We start from the raw sequence: 20,831 nt of genomic DNA on the forward strand, positions 1-20,831 counted from the left end.
AAGAACAAAGATCTGCTACAGTGTAGACAAATTTGAAAATTAAAAGGGTTCCTTAAATTCAGTAGTAAGTCAATGTCAAAATAGCCCTGTTTCCCGGGCTAATCGTTTTTATGCTAGTCAAAGATTTCACAATTTGATAAGACAACAATTTATAGAAAAACAGTTTAAAATTTGAATTGGGTAATTATTTTTAAATATGGGCTGATATTTAGCTGGTAGTTAATGCACGCGGAACAAATTATCGAACAAACTGTTAGCAAGGAATCAATAGTTGCTGTGAAAAAAGGTTCCCCTGACAACATCCTCCCTATTTCGTTCATATTCTGCAATACATCTTGTATTTGGTTTCTGCCTTTGGAATTTTTTGATGCTAGTATCAAAAACCCAGTTTCAGTGTATCAAACATTCATCTATTTCATTTCAGGCTGGCAACACTCCACTTTATTTCGCTGCTATCGGTAATTATACTCACACTGTCCAAGAGCTGCTAAGCCATGGAGCAGATCTGGTCAGAAAAAACGATTTCGGTGAAACGCCTTATGAAGTGGCGATCACTAAAGGTAGTGGCCTCGGTAAGTCTATATGATTAATGCACAAGTCTACTTAAAATTCTGTGGGAATATAAAAATTACTCTGTGAATTTCAAGTGACAAATAATTCCCCTCGTCTTCTTCTTCTTCTTCTATTTAACAGCAGGCGGGCTTTTCAGTAGTACTATTTAGCCCTTTTCCTTTTGCTTCGCTCTCTAGGCTACAGGGCTACTGGCTTGATTGCCTCATATTTAATCTATTCGTCTTTAAACCATATCGTATATATCTTCTATTTCTACACACATAGGTTGATTTCCACACATTCTTTTATTCTATTATATTTCATAATTGACTGAGATTGATATAAAATCTTATAATAAAAATAGGGAAATTTTGTATTATTTTGTATCAGGTGGCTAATGTTTTATGTCTGCCAATTGAGAATCCTTAAACTGTATTCATTAAGTCTTGTTTACGTTATATATGTACGATTATACAATGAAATATTTGTATACTATACAGTATAATTTGTACAGTATATTTTGACTTTATTGTTTAGACTAGGATGATATTTCCTGATATATAATTTAAAATTTTGTAATGTCTTTGTTGAGTAAAGTTCTTCTTTTCCTTTAATGGGGCCAGAAATTATTCGACAAATACTAAGGCATAAAGCCTTAGCCGTTGGGTTTGTCCTGTTTTGGTTAAACGTTTAGTACTAGAAAACACAAAATTCTCTGGATTTTTGATGGAAGGTTTAGTTCTAAATTTGTCTAATATATTTCATTTGCAGATTAAGAACATAGACTCTTTCCATTTCAAAAGGATCGATTCTAGATGTCTTGTTGTTTTCTATCTTGACACCACCCTAAATTATTCTAGGTTCGAATCACTCTGTTGCTAGTATTTTTGGACGATTTTCGTCACCAACGAATGAAAAGAAAAACTTTACTCATCAAAGGCATTGAGAAATTTAAATTATAATTCAGGAAATGTCATTGTAACCTAAAGAATAATGTCAAATAAATTGTATATTTCGTTGGTTTTTAAGTCCAATTAGAATATTTCGCAATAAGTTACCTCCTACTGTTAATTTTAGCTAGGACGTAATTTCGCCTACAAAAGAGGATGACCGGCACCAGCAGGCTACGCAAACGATGATATTTCTTTTTTATTCCGTTTAGTGTGAAATTCCACATGAATTCGAAATTAAATCCTGTCTCAGTAAAAAATTGTTGCTAACAATTTTGAGCAGCTAATCCGTTACCACGTTACCAGTACAAGATTCCGTACTTGTCTGTTAAATGAAACACATTCAAGAATTACGCTGTGTAAGATTTGACAGAAACAGGTTTGCCTCTCTGGGATCGGTTATGATTTGCTTATTTTGAAATATACCAAAACAACCCTCCCAGAAACACCATGCGTCGAACGTACCAAACAGATCTCCGTAACCTGCACGCATCAATCCAACCCAAAGTGGGAGGACATACTTGCAGCTAGTTTTTCTCACTCAAAATAAGCAAATCATAACCGATCCCAAAGAGGCAAACCAATTTCTGTCAGATCTTACATAGCGTAATTCTTGAGTGTGTTTCGTTTAATAGACAAGTACCCGATATTGTTATTATAAATTATTTATAAACATTGGCTTAATTTGCTGTAGGGAAGGAGGTAGGGCAACTGTCCGCTTCAGACCCCAGTTTGCCCCCCCCCCCCCATGCTGCAATTTAGTTTCTTCAAAAATCGTGTCAAAACTAAGATAAGCCTGAATAATTCAAGCATCCAGAGAAACGGGCCTTTATGGTAAAAACATGGCTCATTTTTCACTTGATTTGGGTAAATTGGCTTCAACTTTGCCCCTCCCTAGGATTTTGATGAAATTTCGCCACTGTTTTTAAATGTCAGTAGCGAAAAATCACTAATCACAACGTCGCTGGTCAATTTTGTGATACGCATTTACTGAAATATTCTAACAATCAAAACTCTTAAGATGGTAGGTTTCAAGTAAAAAAGAAAACTAGGTCGAAATCTAACTAGATAAAATTAAGGAAAATGAATAATAATAAGTTAAACTAAGGAAGACCAACATGTCAAATTTTTGAGTATGATAAATAGTGCTGGACTGACTCTGCATTTTACACTTCAATTTTCTCCATATCTTGAAATTGTATTTCCTGTTTAGAAAGGTCTTTTTTAAGATTAGATTTTAAAACCGATTATCTGATTGTAAAATTACCCTTTTCATTGATAATCCTATTGTAAGAATGTAATTTTTGTAAGCAATCCTTCAATGCCACTAGTAGGAACAAATCTCACCGCCGAGCCGAAAAAATGTGAAAAATTAAGGGGCCTTCTAATTTCTTCCTATTGAATAATTGAAAAAACAAGTTTGTTCCCATAACAAGGTAGAAAACCTTATTTATACTCTTCCGTAAAAATAAGGAAAATGCGACATAGGCTGAATTTTTTTTACACAATGGCCTGATTTTCTCATTTTTTGATAACGCCTACCCTGCAAAATAATGTTTTCAGTTTAACAAACTTTTAAAGGCTTAAAGTTTTCTCTCAAAGTCCTTTGTGGTCTTTCCAGTTATGCCATTTATAGTAGAGGAATAATGTAACGATGAATACATTGATTTGATATTCCTGTGTGATATTTATTAGCTTTTAGAGAAACACTAGATTAGAGTGAAAATCGTCTGAAACTTTAAATTAGAGCAAACCCAAAAAAGATATCTAACGGACTATTGCAATTTAGCGGGAGTAGCAAACAGAAAAAGTGTGTTTAATTCGTGCGACAACGAAAGGAAATTCGTTAAAAACTAGGGGAATGATACTTTGAGGAATATTGACCAACATTTCTCTTCTTCAGCATTTCTTTCCAATAACAAAAAGCATGATTACCAATAATGCCAACAGATGGAAGGCTAGAAAAATACCATAAGAAAACTTTTCTTTCTATGTTTTTTGCCACAATGATCATTTAAAAAAATAACTACTTAAATTGTTCAGTTAGATGTTATTTAGGCCTTGTTCATTATGTATTTGTTTAAGTTAGTCTTTTTTCTATCCTAATTCATTACATGAGGCGCAAGTAGTCAACAACCTGATAAGGGCTTTACTGAGCTCAGGTAGTTCGGATCCAGGTTTTTTTAAGGGGGGGTACAAAGTAGGTTGATCCGATAAACTTGCGTTAGGAGCAAGTTTAATTAACGCACACTTGCGTTAATTAAGTAAATTACACTGCTTTAGACTATGTTAGGGGGTGCCCCCCCCTGGATCCGCCACTGACGATCTGTTGTTCGTTTTATTTAATTTTCAATAACAGAATGACAATATAGAAAGGTTTTTATTTAGCTCTAATCGAAATGACCATCATAAAATTCAAAACTTGTTTCGCGAGAATATCTTTCAAAATAAAATAAAATAAACTTGTTTGACGAGAATATCAAGAATACTTTTGGGATAAAGAAATTCACGTAGTGCTCATGGAGATGCGATGCGTGCAATCTTGGCCGTTTTCCAGTGACTATTTTGACTAACGAATGATGGTTTCAGAGACAATCCAGACTGAATTGGAACTATGCCGACTGTGTTTTTGACAATTCTTCTTTGGAGAAAAACTGGTTTTAAGATTGACGATCACAGAATTCAATAATTCCCTTGTTAAAGCATCAATCTATGAATCCCATTCAACAATCTGGATAGTCGCTGGAAGAAACGCTGGAAAGCATGGTTTTGAAGGTGTTCGTCCTATTTCCCTCATTCCTATATTCTCAAAACTATATGAAGGATTCCTTGCAGATTTGCTAAAAGAAAAAGTCCTACCTCTTACTAACCTGAGGCAATTCGGGGACCTCAATTTCACTTCTACCTCCCATTACCTCGTTTCTCTTATTGAATTGACTCAATAGAGAAAATTCTCGAAAAGCCTAGTTGCTTGGCTAAATTTAATGTCTTCAAAAAGGATTTGATCTTGTTAACCTTAATATTTTACTTGAGAAACTTGTCACTGAATTCAATATTAATTCCTTCCTCGTGAAATTGGTTGCCTCCTTCTTATTAAATAGGTCAAAGGTAGTCAAATAGCAGAATCATTATTCCAGTTCCTCCTTGTCCACAATAGAGTGCCCCAAGGTACTCTCCTAGGTCCCCTCCTTTTTTCGGTTATGATTAACAGCTTCACTAAGGAATTTCCTGAAAGATGGAAATTTTTGGATGACCTAACGGTTGTTGAAACCTGCTATAGAAATTTGATAAACAACTCAAAGAGCATCCTCAATGACATTGCAGACGATTCCTCAAATTTAGATATGAGAGTAAACCCCTCTAAATCAATGTTAATGCCAATATGTTTCCTTATAACCACACCCCACTTTGCTAACCCTATCCCCTTCAGAAACTTCCATGTCATCTCTTGGATTACTTGGCGTCAGAATTTCTTCTAATTTAAAGTGGGATATCCATGTTGAAGATATCATCCGTAGAGCTAATGTGTCTATCGCCCCCTTGAGCTCCTAAATCAATTTAGTGTCCCCCCTTCCTGTTCTTTAAGAATTTATACTTCCTTTGTCCGCCCGCATCTTGAATATGCTTGTCCAGTTTGGCACCCTTATATTTCCAACACAAAATCAGAAACAATTGAATCCATCCCAAAGAGAGCCCTGCGAATAATTTTTAAAGAAGCTAAGGTTCCATACTCCCTTCTTCTAAAAATTAAAAAAAAAGGAGTTTTTTTAACTGAAAGTAAGGAGCGACATTAAGACGGAACAGAAATTATTCTGTATATGAAAGGGGTTGTCCCCTCCTCAACGTCTCGCCCTTTACGCTAAAGTTTGACTCTTTCCCACAACTCCACTTTTTAAAACAATAAAAAACTTGCTCCTTACTTTCAGTTGAAAAAACTTGTTTTTTTTACTTAATTTCTGATCGTTTTTTAAATAATGCTGGGAAATCTGGCACCCCCGTTATGGAAAATTGTCTTCCCCAATGAAAAATTCCTTCATGGAGATATCCTCCCACGTAACCCCCTCCCCCGCCCCCCTCACGAAAAAATCCCCCTGAAAAGGTCTGTGTACTTCCCAGCAACCATTACTATATGTAAACAATGGGGAAATTTTAGAACTTGCAGCCGTTTCCCCAGGGACTGTGGAGGATTCGGTCATCCTCAAAGACATAGTTATTATATTTTTCCACTATGCTGACCAAAATGAGCGTGGGAAGGGCCTAGTTGCCCTCTAATTTTTTGGGTCACTTAAGAAAGGGCACTAGAACTTTTTATTTCCGTTCGAATGAGCCCTCTCGTGATATTCTAGGACCACTGAGTCGATACGATCACCCCTCAAAAAAAAACACCAAAAAACACGCATCCGTGATATTTCTTCAGGCAAAAAAAAAGCAAGATTCCAAATTTTTGCGAATAGGAGCTTGAAACCTCTACAGTAGTGTTCTCTGATACGCTGAACCCGCTGGTGTGATTTTCATTAAGATTCTATGACTTTTAGGGGTGTTTCCTCCTTTTTCTGAAAATAAGGCAAATTTTCTCAGGCGTAACTTTTGATGGGTAACACTAAAATTGATGAAACTTGTATATTTGAAATCAACATAAAAATCTGATTCATTTGATGTATCTATTGGTATCAAAATTCCGTTTTTCAGAGTTTCAGTTACTATTGAGCCGGCTCGCTCCTTGCTTACATTTCGTTACCACGAACTGTTTGAAAAAGCCAGATTGGAAACACTAGAGCGCAGGAGAGTCACGATGTGTCTCGGTTTTGCAAAATTAAAAAAAAAATGCAATAGTAAACCCTCGCGGAAAACTTGTTCATTTGCCAGAGTTTCCGAAAAAGGTGGAAATCCCTTAAAATTCAAGGAATCGTAAGAAAAGTTCAACTGATTTCCTGTGCGTAATTCTTTTTATTTGTCTTACTTTCTCTTTGCCGACACATTTTCACACATGGAGATGTTCCGGTGGAATTGTCCGAAGGAAACTTTCAGCGGGGTTGGAACTGTCTGGAGTAATTTCCCGTGGGGGGAGGGCTTCCCCGAAAGAAATTTTCCACGGGACAATTTTCTCCTGAATCAACTTTCCACTGGCGGAGGGGATTTCTGTGAAAAATTGTCCACGGTTTCCGTGATGATTTGAAAAACGATCAGAAATTGAAGTCTTTTTCAAATAAGGGCTAAGGGACTTTTTCAGTCAGAATCTTCAGCAAGAAAATTTTTCCAGGGAAAATTTTCTGCGAGGATGGAATTGTCTGTCGCGGGGGGGGGGGTATTTTATGTGGTAGAAGTTTTCCATGGAGGGGGGCCGGATTTACTCCGGCCCGGAAAAATTTAATAAAAAAACAATTTATTTTACTGAAAGTAAGGAGGAACATTAAAACTTAAAACGATCAGAAATTATATTGTAAATGAAGGGTGTTGCCCCTTCCTCAATGCCTCGTTCTTTGCGTCAAAGTTTGGCTTTTTGTCCCACGGCTCCTGAAAGACCAGGGCCATTGAATTAGAATAAGAAGTTTCTTCAAAAGTACTAAAAAACTTTAGCGTGAAGAGCATGGTATTGAGGAAGGGGCGACCCCCTTCATATACGGAATAATTTCTGTTTGTCATAAGTTTTAATGTTCGTTCGTCCTTATAATTCAGTTGAAAAAACTTATTTTTTAATTTAATAACAGAAAGATCCCTGATTTCGTGTCAACGTGGAAACAAAAATACCACAAAGGTAAATTAAGGTTCGTACACTGTCTGAGATACTTTTCTTTTCTCTATAGGTGTAATTCACTTTGTAAACTGCACTATTAATATACTATATCTCATAATGAACTGGATTTACATAACCGATCCATCTGTAAAATTCTCTTTTTGATTCAAAAATCTTTACTTTGGATGACAATCCAATTGGAAGAATTTGGTTTTCATTGACCATAGAATTTAACTTGTACTCTTGAATTGATTGTTGTTGAACTAAGCATGGTTATCTAGTTTGATTGTCAGAATATGCACCAAAATCCAAGTTTCATGGGAATGAAAAAATTAAACACTAATTAACCAGATAATACGAACAAATTGCCGAAACAAAATGAAAAGAATTCAAATCCTAAATACCAAAATTATAAATAATATGGGAAAAAGCAACACAAATGTTTGAAATTTTAGAATCTAAAAATCCATAAATTAATTTTCATGTTATTTTGCTTCACCTTCATCATCTAAAAATGCTTAGAAATTAAAAATGATTAAAAGAGATATTTCTGAAATAACGACGTACCTTACTTCTCCGAAATTTTCCGGAAAAAAGAAAAAAAACAGCAAATCAATTCCATTCTTTGTTTTTATTCAAATGAACTAAAATATTTTCGTGTTATTTTTATTGAAATAAAACATTTTCTGTTTTCTTCATATATTTCATTCAGTGTCAAATGAGTTGGACTTCGAACAGTTTTATAGATCTCCTAGCTCCTACGCCATGTGTAGGTCACGTCAATGCCTACTGTTTGAAAGCTGTTCTCTTTCAGGAACCTCTCTAAATGCGTTCTAATGTCCTATTAGAGAGGAACCTCTCTAATATCAGGAAAAAATGTAATAATATTTTTTCAAAATATCTTTACTGTTTAAACAACTAATTCTTTTAAATATTTATTTTTTTTTTCAGCAAGGAAAGTAATGGACAACCACATGCTATCATTTTTCGATGGATCCCACTACTAAATAATGAAGTTGCATGGATTCTAAAATGCTGCAGGTTATTTTTACTTGTTATTTAATAATAAATGTGTTATTCTAGTATCTTTATTTTTTCGTGTATAAATCAACGTTTAAGTAAGAAAAGCGTAGTCCGAACAGAAACGTGCACAGGATGCGTTTTTTGGAGAAGAAATATATGGCATAAATTCATAGAAAGCAGGGAAGGAAGGCAAAAATGTATTTTTAAGACTCTAGGAGGTAGTTTTTGATTTTTCGATTTTTTTCTAAGAAGATACCAAAGAAATGCTATTTTTCTATGATATAAATATATATATATATATATATATATATATATATATATATATATATATATATATATATGCCTATGTGTATATATGTATATATATATATATATATATATATATATAATTACTTAAAAAATAATATATAGAGGGGGCCCTACAAACAAAATTCCAATTGGGCCCCGCACCTAGTCGATCCGACCCTGCCTCTATGTGTATTAAGGATACTCCCCCCTCCCACCAAGAAAGGGATGAGATTAAGCTCAAATTGGAGCTAGTATAATTCACTATATGGAATTAACACGTAGGCATTTTCAAAATCTAGGGGAGTGGGATAAAAACACAAGATTCAAACCAGCCGGACAATCTTGAAATACCATCAAAAGTAAAATTCAGAATGGCAAAGCTCAACCCATAAACTTAATTCGGCAAAAATACCCCCCCCCCCCAACAAAATAATTAAGCCAAAGTTATACTAAACCTACCCAAAGTTCAAAGCAACTTAGGTCGATTTATGCAGAGTTCAACAAAGCAAAACATATGAAATAAAATTCAGAAGGGGGCTTTCAGAGGCCCATGCATGACCGCCGGCCTTGTGAGTAAGGCAGATTTTCAATCTCTGGATCATCCTGATTTCAGACATGTATAATATACCTCTTTATTGGAAAGGGTAATGGGATGGCTTGGGACCTCCGACAAGGTGTAGTATGTCTACTTTTTAGCAATATATCTACCAACTGTTGCTATAAAAATTTAGTATTATATTTGATAATTACATACGCTATGAAAATCCATGACTAATTAAGGAGCTTTTTTGCTCGGATTAGACCTTGAAGGATTAAATTTTGCTTAACTTGATTTGTTAAAACGTGAAATGCAGATAATAGGATAACAAATACAGTGGTTACTGAAGAGATCGTTACTTGCAAAAACCGTTTCGCTAGAAAAACATTTGTCAATAATATGGATGGAAAAAAACAGGAAAACATACTCAATGAGGTACTACCTCCTCCTCCTCGCCTTCCCCCCTATAAGGGCCAAAATGTTAAGTCACAAGAATAAACTATGTATGTCTTCTATAAGCCATCCATCATGCTCTAATCTAAACGAAGAAAATTGCAGGAGAAAGTTTCCCAGAGGCCCAACCCCTCGTGGTAGTCACAGTGTTGGGAGGGTAAGGTTTTACAGGCATGTATTGAGTTTTAGTGAGTTGACTTTCCTTGGTTTGATCGATTAGGTTGAGTTTTGACTTCTTTTTTTAAAACTGAATTCGGTGTTGGTTGCTTTGGGTGACGTTTTTCCGGCGATTTACTTGTTTTGAATTTTGCGTTTAACACTGAAGAAACACTTTACATTTCATTTCTTGCAGTTTACAAAACTGCAACGTGTCTTCACGTTTAGAATTACATTGTCGTGAATGCACTGATCTTCAATCCTAGTGAAGATAAAGAGGATGGGGGGATAATTATTATTACATTCTACGAAAATCAATTGACAATTTAAACATAAAGTGTAGACCTACATATTGTGTGAAACTTTTTCTATTAAGCTTTAAATTGGCGTATATTTAACATATTCTTTACATCTTCCTATGCATTATTTATACTTATAACCAAGGCCGTACCAAGAGGGGGGGGGGCTAGGGGGTTACCCCCCATAACCCACCGAAAATATTTTTTTGAGTAAAACCCCCTCCGAAAAAAATCCTGGGTACGGCCTTGCTCGTAACCTATAGAAAAGTCCTGAGATCTTCGTGTAAAGATTCTCGTGATTCTCATCTCTGAGATTTTCCGTGAAAATTTCACATTTTTTAACAGAGGTTTCACGCAAAGACCCTAAAAGGATTAAAATATTGAATCTTTTGTCGAATTAGGTAGCGTTAAGAGCACAACAAATAAGAAATATCACACAATTTCGAAAATCCTAATGGATGAAAGGTATGACATCAAATTTACAACTTTTATCTTAGACTGTGCAGTGTTTCAAATTGTAATGATATGCTAATATTGAACAAAACAATATACCACTTCATGCTCATTTAGGATAATATTACATTTAATAAAAATAAAAGTTAGATTTTTAATAAGGCAATTAGTCATCAATCAAGAATCATCAGAGGTAACACGAGCCTATACGGGTTTTAGGATTTTAAATTTCTTACCTGAACCTAGTGGCGTGCTTGCATAATAATACGGAAACCCAAATCAGTAATGGCATAATATAAAAACGAATTGAGGTAATTTATAAATAAACTAATTTTTAATAGTTAAAAATACTACCGTATTTGTGGTATTTGCCGCCGAGGGGCTAATAACTGACCGTCGCAGGTGTCCCTTCCTCCGTGCCTCCGTGCCTCCGGCACACCTGAAACAGCGTGTTCCTGGAAGCGAAGGAACACAGTTTTATCTTTGGCTTATCGAAAGCGTACGGCGCGTTTTTTACGACGGCAAACTTTCGCCTCTTGAGAGGTTATCTTTACTTGGTCGTGTTATTTACTGCGTTTGACATTGGACATCCTGGGTCCTAAAAAGTGGACATTATGCTTTGAACGAGAATTTTATTACCACAAACCTTTACCATAGCCTAGAGATAAATATGCATTCCTTAGTGCTTGTCATTCGTCGATTCAAACGGCTTGGGCTCAAAAGTCTTTTCAAACTCTCCGACATGAATAGCTAACCGTGAGAAGATTTTTTTTAGGTAGATGTGGTCTCAAACCAGCACTTACAGTACTGTAATAAACTTTTCGTTCCTCCAACTTCTACATCGAATTCGTCGATAAGAAAGTATAACGGATTTTGAAGCTCAATATTCTAATGAACAGTTGTCCTTGCCCAAGGCCAAGCAAGTTAGATCCATTGGTGTTGTGTCTGTCAGTTCCTATTTTTCTTTGCCCGGGGACGATAAAATAAAGCTTGAGCTAGGGCGAGCTTGTATTGAAAGCCAGCAAATAATGAAAGCCTTGATACCCGACGGCGTACTTTCTGCTTTCGGTCACCAAGTACCGAATGTTCGTCTTTCTGTACTTCACGACAGTGACTCAGACGATGACTCAGAGGAAAAACTCTGTCCGATAAGCAGGAAAAGGCTTCCGTGACTGACACTGAATCGGGCTCAGAAAGTGACGGCATCTTTTAAGATTTGCCAGTAATTGCTCACTGTGTTAAACACCAAGTTGAGAAAAATTGGGCTAGTGAGCCTGTGATGAACATGAAGAGTTCTAGGTTTTGTCTTTTCAAGACTTCTCACGACTCCATAACACCAATAAAAATCCACGCTGTTGTGGCTTCTGAGGGAAAGCTCTGAGAAGCTGAGCAGTGACCGATTAAAACGGGTGATGGTCCAGGGCTGACGAGTAGGACTACGTGAGTTGCCACAAACCAATGCAGAGCTCAGTGTGAAATCGGAATTGCGTATCGGTGAATGATGCGTTTAAAGACCGGTTGGCAGGGGAAAGAGAGTATTTGTTGGGCGGGTCCTACAGTTTGGCTACTTGTCTGGGCGAAGATGCCACTCTGTTGACACGCAGAATATGGCGATGCCGTTCCCTGACGACATAGGAATTCTGTGCCAGTGGTTCCGGCTGAATGCTGATCTCACATTAACTGCCGCATTGGTAGACCAGGGTTACTGTAACTCCAGCCTGTATATCATGCATTCAGCAGAACCCATTTCTAGGGAAATCGGCACCAACATTGTCTTTGGCTTTGACTCAGACGTCTTCACAAAGCTGAATTCATTTATCCAGAACAAAGGGTTCCACTTTTTTTAATGTCTCGTCAGTATCACAATCATCATGTTAAAAATGGCACCTAAACCCAAAACTGACCTCAAAACCATAACCACCATCGCCATGTTCTGTGTGTCAACAGAAGGAATTTTGTTTAACATTTTTCAGAGGTAGTTTTTATTTTTTTTTCCCTCTCCTACTCCTCTCCACTCGGTGATATTTTAATACAAAAACATATAAATCTTACAACTTTATACATTATCATATCACCTAAACTTCAAAAAAAAAAGTTTTATTATATACCAGTCAATGTATTAGTGGACATGAAGGCACACTACCATTTAACTTTTTTCTTGCCAAATATCTATCGCTCCCCCCGTTCCAGGGTGTCCTTCCCCCTCTAGGAGACGTTTTTCCGGTGGCATTTTTCTTCAATTTCTTAAAATTCATATCCTTCAATTTTCACTAATACGAATTTGAATTTTAAAGGTGGTCTTCCAAAAGGCTTACTCTTACAACTTAAAATTTTTTTACACAAAAAAACTATTTGCTCTCCCGTAGACTGGGCGTCCTCCGTCCACAAGAAACCCATTCTTGCGGTGGCACTTTTTTCCTTCTTTTTTCTTTTTTTTTCAGCCCTTTTTACGACCAACCTTAATAAACAAAAAAAAGAAAAATACAACCAACCCATCAACAAAAAACCAAAAATAACCTTAATACCGACATGCATGAGGGCACAGAACTGAACAGAATCTTGAACCATGTCTCCTACGGACGAGGAGGCCACCCACGGCGGGGCTGGTCCTTCCAGCTCAAGTGCGTGTGCCTCTCGTCCCCTATTCGCTTGAGTTCTTGATATAATTTTATGAGTCTCGAATGCATTCCGAGATCTAGGGCAGCGAAAGCGATGATGAATACCATCGGAAAACTTGTTATGCTCAGTAGAAGACTTAGTAGTAGAAGACTTAGTGTTTATACTTGTGCTAACCGAGCTTAGTTTGATTTACTGAAGCTCATTTGTCCAGTTTCTTAGGGTTGTCATTTGAGCTGTGATTATCGAGATGATTACTGAAACGTACCAATAAATATCTGAGAAACTAGTTATTTTTTTTAGTTGGTTGCTTTACTTAGAGCTTTTTACTAATAACTCGGTAGTAACAGTTTTTCTGACTGTTGCTTTACAGTTTTTCCTTCAAATACCCAAAGGCCTGGGTTTAATACCAAGAAAGTTGGATTCTAAGTACATTCAGGAAAAATGGATCTTTGTGTCTTCCGGATTCTTTCGTGTCAAAGCAGTAGATTCCTTTTTTTTTAATACAATTAAGAATCCGAGATCCAAGGGTGCGTCTTGGCACAGCCACTAAACAGAAAAGCAGGTATGATAAAAGGGAGAGGGACGTGTGAAGAGGTGATAAAAGGCAAATTCTACCGCTGGCCAAGCCATATTAAATAGGGCTGCGAAGTGTGACGCTAGTTCTTGGGTGGGAAATTCAAATAACGATGAAACGTGGATGCATAGACAAGTTTTTTCGGAACTTTGGCAAATCTTTTTAGCCTAAAATGTTTTAATTAGATTCCAATAATCCAACAGAACGTTTTAACGTCGAAATAATACTAGGAATATTGACAATCAGTTGTTAGTTACAACTAGAAACCACGTTTCACGGTACTTTGAATTTCGTACCTTGCTTTTTACGTCATCACTGCGCAGCCCTATGTTGTATAACTTAAAAACCGTGTTCCAGGATTTTTTTTGAAATTTTGGGAATTTTTTTTGAAGAAAAATCGAAATTTTATTTTTGAGCTGGTGGCAACGCTGCATGAGTAATAGGAAAAAGTGACACCATCAGTGCAATCGTAGGGTTACCTAGTTTTTGCATGGATATCAACAACTTGCAGTCCTCCGTTCTTCTTCTTTAGGTACATATCAGATGTTTTCAGTCTTGGGGGTTCTTTTCCTTGCCAAATAAACCCGTAAATGATGTTTTCCAAGTTTTAAAAGATCGTTTTTGAAGGTGCTGAAATATTCGACAGATACCGAATAACAGGCAAGCTGTATATATTTACATATTGCACCCTTTGGAATATGCCTCCGGTGTGCCTCCGGAGGCTTGCCTCCGACGTGGCTCATGCCTCCAGGTGTCCCTCAAAATGCCCAGTTGTTAACCCCTCGTTTGCCGTATTTGGCCGGATTTTAGCTCTCCTAAGAGAGGTTGTCTACTTTTGTCCTCCTTTTTGGGTTTATTTCATCTTAAAATCAAGGCTGCTTTGGAAGTAAGAATTAGCTCAAAAATACGAATATTAAAGGAAGCAAACCTCAATATTCTTTCTGTGTTTTGGGGTAGATTGTTGAAAGTTTAGAATTTTTTTTGGTTGAATGTAAGTAAAATCTTTTTTGATACTTCAGATGTACTTTTATTTGGTTCTGACTAACTAGCTAGTATATCTTTGTGATTGTCGTATTATTCGAATCATCTGGATTGAATTACTGGTAAGTAAAACCGTAAGATGTTTCCTAATTTGCTCCACTTGCAATCGGCAACCAAGTCACTTAAATGTTAAAAATTTTATAAATTATGCATGAAAAGAAGAAAATTTTCCTGGAAATAGGATTTTTTTTTTACAGTTTTTTGTCTCTGAGAAAATTTTTTACCTTTTTTTCCATGAAAGAGGTGAAATACTACTACTACTAACAACTCACCGCAGCACCAAGCCGTCTGAGGCCAACACAGCTCTGCACGCTCCTCCTCCATCCCAATCTATTCAAAGCCTCCCTTTTTACACCCGCCCATGAAGTTCCCATTTCCTTTAAATCTTTCTTTATGACGTCCTCCCACCCCAGACGAGGACGACCTGCTTTCCGTTTAGCCCTAGACTGCTTTTTCAGCCATATCTAGTGTAAATATAAAGCTCTAGGGGGCAGCCCCCCTGCCCCCCCCCCCTTTGTACACCCATGATGGAGTGTGGTTCTTTATTAGAGTGATTTTTTAAAGCCATAATGATAGAAAGTATTATGTCACTACAGTGCATCTGTAATACTTTATTCATAGTGACTTGTGGGTGGAAGATTGAAGGTATTAGAATAACATGTTTCAGGTAATATCATGGTTGCTGCAGTAACCCCAACCGAGTAAAGGACCTCGGCCCTCAATAGCCGAAATTTTAAAAACGGTTTTCAATTAACTGCCTAGTGACGCTATTTTCCATGTAGCGTAATTTGTATTAAGATTTTACTGAATAATAGTTTAGAATTATGAGAATAAATTTACGAGGACGTCGAAAAAATAGCCAGAAATTGAACAATTCACCAATTGAAATTGCGTTAGTCGAAAGCTCTTAATTAGGGGTTTATAGTGTCCCACTCAGAAAAACAAGGAAAATCACATTTTGCATGGCAGCACTTCTACGTCCCCTTTTTTCCCTTGGAGAGATCATATTGAACTAGTGGTCAAAGAATATTAAAAGAGGAAAATGAACATATCTAGTGCCTTTTTTAGATAGCAAAAGATATCACATCACAGAAAAGTGCCGTTTTCTGCCATTTTGTCCGGTAAAACATCAATTTTGGTGGAAATAGGCCCAAAATGTTCGAAAATGTCAATTTTGATATAATCAATCAATGTTTCATGGTCTAAACACTTGAGGTTTAAAGCTTTCCTTCTTTAAAATTATGAAACATTTTAGCATAACTGTTGTGTCTCCTTTTTTTCTTCTTTGCTCAAGGGTGATCATTCTAAACCAGAGGTGTAGATAATCATGAAGGGGCCCGTTTGAACGGAAGTTCAAACGGGCTAGTTCTAGTGTCTTTTTTAAGTTGAAATTTTAGATTGCGTTACAAGAAAGCGCCATTTCCCCCACAAAACAACAATTTTGGCCAAATAAGGCCACAATGCCAGTGAGTGAAAATTTTGAGAAAACTAGTTGACCAAAATTATTCAAACGATGATGTAAGATTTATTCTTCCTCCCCGAGAAATCTCGAGTTACTTATACGATTTTTCCAACCTAAACTAAATTCAGGCAATACTCCTCAACCTTCGCTTTTGTCTTTTGAAGCATCTACCTCCATTAATCCTCTAGAGGATGTCCTCCAAAGGGCCCTGAATTTTTATGATATTTAGACGAACTATGTGTTTTTCTTATATCTTTGAGCTTCATGAGTTTCATATATTTAAGGATCAACATATAGAAACAAGCTAGTCTTGGGGGATACAAGATGGTAATGGTCCGTGAAGAGATAACCAAGAAATATACGTAAAAATTTATTCACCGTCTGATGCTCTGTCTAAGGATAATAATCGTTGGCATCAAAACTATTGACGATTAAGTCTTATTTTTTTTTTTTTAATTGACAAATTTGCCCCCTCCCATCTGTATGTGCCTGAAAATGACTGACTAATAGCCCTAAAGAGGAAAACTAGACCTTTAAAGGTTCATCGGTTCTTCAGCAATGCCACGTCAATATAAGATACATCTTTTGTGCTGAGCACGGCAGCCATTGAATGGAAATAATACTATGAACAATAAGTATTCTTTAAATATTGCTATATGTCTAGTCGTGTCTAGGTGTTTACCTACCCACCCCCGGAACTTACAACCCCCCCGTCGCTGGTTAATTTACAATCACTTTTGACTTATAAAAAAAGGAGTAGAACTCAATCTCTGCTGGAATGAATGTCCTCCGAACTTTCTACGGCCTTGAGGTGGAGGTGGGCATTAGGGAGGGGCAGCTCCTCTCCTATACGGAGTAAATTCTGCTCATTTTGGGGTTTTATGTTACTCTTTCCTTTCATAATAACAGCGTAGACCAGAAATATGCACAGAAATCAAGAGGGATTAAATATCAGTTTCACATTCTTTGTGCGTTTTAAAGTTTTTTTTACCCCCCACTCCGAGAAAGTAACCCCCCAAACAAAAGTCCTGAATACCACCGTGGCAATTATAAATCAATTTGTACCTCCACCCTCCCCTTGTCTCTTTCTTATAACTAATTTTCTATTTATGTTAAGACTCAATGAGAGTTTCATGGTCTTGGCATTAAAATTCACCCTTTGGGGCATATCCCTCCCTCTCTAACTAGCCGAAATATTTTTAAAGTGTAAACAAATTTCACTGTCTGCGGTAAATTATCTGTTGTTTTGCAATTCCAAACATTTGTATACAAGGATTTTAAACCTCTACAAAGGGGTTCTTCGATTGTTTTGCAGTTATGGAGGGAGGGAGATGCCTTAAAGGGTGCATTTATATATATAATCCAAAGGGCCGTATCCAGTACTTTTGTTTGAGGTTATGTTTTGGGGGGTGTACATTTTTTTTTTTTTTTTTTTTTTTTATTTGTGAAAATGATTTTTAATCCCTCTTGATTTCTGGGAATATTTTTGGTCTACGCTGCTATTGTGAAAGTAAAGAGTAGAAACTTTGGAGGGTGGTCCCAATCGCGGGGGGTATTTTCCGCGGGGGTTATTTTACGTAGGGGTATCTTCCGTTGGGGGTATTTACTCGGAAAATACCCCCCCCCCAGGTAAAATACCCCCACGCAGCTGGTTGGTCTCCAATTACTTTTGATTTATAAAAAAGGACTAGAACTCTCAAATTTTGATGGAATGAGCACCCTCCGAAGTTTCTGCGACCATGAGGTGGAACTGGGGATGAGAAAGGGGAAGTCCCCTTCCTATAAGGAATTAATTATCCTCGTATTGAGGTTTCATGTTAGCATGGGAGTAGGGAGGGGGAGGCAGGGGGGACAGATGCCCCCTCCCCCTAGACCTTCAAATTTACATTAGATATTCAAATTTACATTAGATATTCATCAATATGCTCACGATCACCAATATGCTGAAGCATATTGAGGATTTATAATTTTTGGTGATTACTTATTAATAAGGATTTCATAAGTATGATATAACTTGCTGGCAATGTAAGGTTTTGTGAACTGCCAATATAACTTCGGCTCCCCCCCCCCCTCCGTCCTTCATCATAGAAGTGGCTGCCCCCTCCCCTAGGCAAGAAGCTACTTACGCCCATGCTGACATTACTTCATCTCCCCCTCCATCACACAATCGACTGCCCCCCCCCTAGACAATATGCTGCCTACGCCCATGCATGTTACTTTTTACTTTCACAATAACAGCGTAGGCCAGAAACGTTCCAGAAATCAAGAGGTATTAGATATCAGTTTCACATTTCTGATGTGTTTTTTATTTTGTTTGCCCCCCCCCCCCCCAAAAAAAAATCCAGGATACAGCCTGGGGGATTATTTATCAATTTCCACCTCCACCCTCCCCTCGTCTCTCCCTTAGAACTAATTATGTATTTATCTGAAGTCCCTGAGATAGTTGTGATGTTTTGGTATTAAATGCACCTTTTGAGGCATCTCACTCCCTCCCTAACTACAAAACATTCATAGAACCCCATGGTAGAGGTTTAAAGCCCTTATATGGAATGGAAATGCCTGGAATTGTAAAGCAACAGAGAATTTACCTAAGACAGTGAAATATGTTTAGACCTGAAAAATATTTTGGCTAGTTAGAGAGGGAAGGAGATTCTTCAAAGGGTGCATTTTAGTGCCAAAACATCCCAACTCTCATTGAACCTTAAGATAAATACAGAATAAGTACTAAGAAAGAGACAAGGGTAGGTTGGAGGTAGAAATTGATTTATAATCCCCAGGGTCGTATTCAGGGCTTTTGTTTGGGGGGTATTTTTTCAGGGGAAGGAGATAAAAAAAACTTCAAAAAAACACATCAAAAATGTGAAATTGACATTTAATCCCCCTTGATTTCGGTGAATGTTTCTGGTCTACGCTGTTATTATGAAAGTAAAGAGTAACATTAAACCCCAAAATGAGCAGAATTCATTTCGTATAGAAGGGGGGGGGGCTGCCCATTCCTCATCTTCATCTCCGCCTCGTGGTCGTAGAAACTTCGTAGGATGCTCATTCGATCACAAATTGAGAGTTCTAGTCCTTTTTTATAAGTCAAAAGTGATTGGAAACCAACCAGCCGCGGGCGGTATTTTCTACAGGGGAGGGACTTGTTTTCCGAGGGGAGGGAGTAAACGTCGGCTCCCATTTTAACTGTTGTCTGCGTAAGCTATGGTCATCTATATATATATTATCGAATTTATGTCTGTCCGTCTGTCTTTCTTTTCTTATTGCACTGCTACACTGTTCATCCGATCGCCGAAAAACTTAGTTTTTGAATACACTCTTGCAAAGGCTTTAGGCATAGTATCCTCCCCCCCCCCAAGGCTCTCTTAACACTTTTGTGCTGATTAAATTAGAGACCCCTCAACAAAAATAATTGACAGTCATTTCTGATAAAATCTTCCACGCTGTCTGGGTATTAAATTAACAGGTTAGATGATTTATACATTATTTCACCTAATACACTTCCGCAATTATAAAATTTATTTTCAGGTAAACTCCTAATTTGGTATTCAACAGTACTTTTCAAATTTAAAAAAACACTATCGTTGTTTTACATATGGGGAATGTTTTGGGGGGGGGGGGGATTTTGCATATTAAAATGAATTTGATTTGCACACCTCTTACCAACTCTTTACATTTGTAATCAAAATAAATTTATTGGGTAATTTATATAAATTTAGGGTAAAATACAACTTTATTCAGTCTTGGATCAAGTCCATCGTTTTATTAAGAAAAAAAAACAAGATTTTTCTAGTGAAAGGTAAGGAGCAACATTAAAACGAACATAAACTGTTCCGTATATGAGGAGGTTTGTCCTCTCCTTAATATCTTGCTCTTTACACTAAGGTCTTACAGTTTTTTGTTTTTTTTAGAATACTTCTCATTCAAATTCAACAGCCCTTGTGTCTCAGAAATCGTGACGAAATGTTAAACTTTAGGAAAAGGACTAAGGAGCGAGGGATTGAGGAGGGAGCCCCCCTCATTTACGGAATAATTTATATTCATTTTAAGTTTTAAGTTCGTTCCTAACTTCCAGTTGAAGAAACTAACTTTTTATTTAATTTCCGACCGTTTTTCAAATCATGCCGGGAAATCTCCCTCTTGCGTAAAATTTCTGTCGGAAACTTTGGTCCCCAGAATTAGTTTTCCACATGGAAATCCATGGAAAATTTAGGATCAGTGTAAAAACTCAATTCTTGTCAATTGCTATTAAAATTCCTTTTCGTTAGGGTTTCGGCTACTGTTGGAAGTGTCACTCCTCACTTATAGTTGGTTATTCTAAACTGTTTGAAAGCGTGTTTGAAAAAAAAGATGCGCATGTTTATCGAATTTTCCTCGGTGGTGGGTAGGGAGTGTTAATTTCTGCGGGAGTGGGAATTTCTGAAAGACGAATGGTCCACGGTAGAAATTTTCAAATCGTCATTAATACGCAGGAGGAATATTCCGCGGGGAAGGGAGGGGGGATTTACTTGAATTTCCTTTCTTTTTAGATCGGAGCAACGCGCGACTGGTAAGCTAGTTATATAGTGCTTCGTCGAATTTGGGTCCCCAAAATATGATATTTGACAGGTTTTATAAGTTTAACAGCTCATCAGGTTGGATAGGGGCTCTATATTCCATATCAAATCCATTTACGCGAGAACCTAGGTGGAA

At 37.0% G+C, this 20,831-nt stretch overlaps 1 protein-coding gene across 1 annotated transcript in view; it reads left to right on the forward strand.

Moving 5' to 3' along the window:
* The window catches only part of LOC148943571 (uncharacterized), a 77,488-nt gene that overhangs the window by 40,176 nt on the left and 16,481 nt on the right, over positions 1-20,831 (forward strand). The window contains exons 4-5 of the mRNA XM_089101465.1: positions 425-572; positions 8,188-8,277. Of these exons, the coding sequence (XP_088957591.1) occupies positions 425-572; positions 8,188-8,243 (204 nt within the window). The 3' untranslated portion in view covers positions 8,244-8,277. The remainder of the gene's footprint in view (positions 1-424; positions 573-8,187; positions 8,278-20,831) is intronic.

The sequence above is a fragment of the Artemia sp. Qi Xiang Cuo genome, chromosome 15 (assembly GCF_049724085.1).
Source record: "Artemia sp. Qi Xiang Cuo chromosome 15, ASM4972408v1, whole genome shotgun sequence".
Lineage (NCBI taxonomy): Eukaryota > Metazoa > Arthropoda > Branchiopoda > Anostraca > Artemiidae > Artemia > Artemia sp. Qi Xiang Cuo.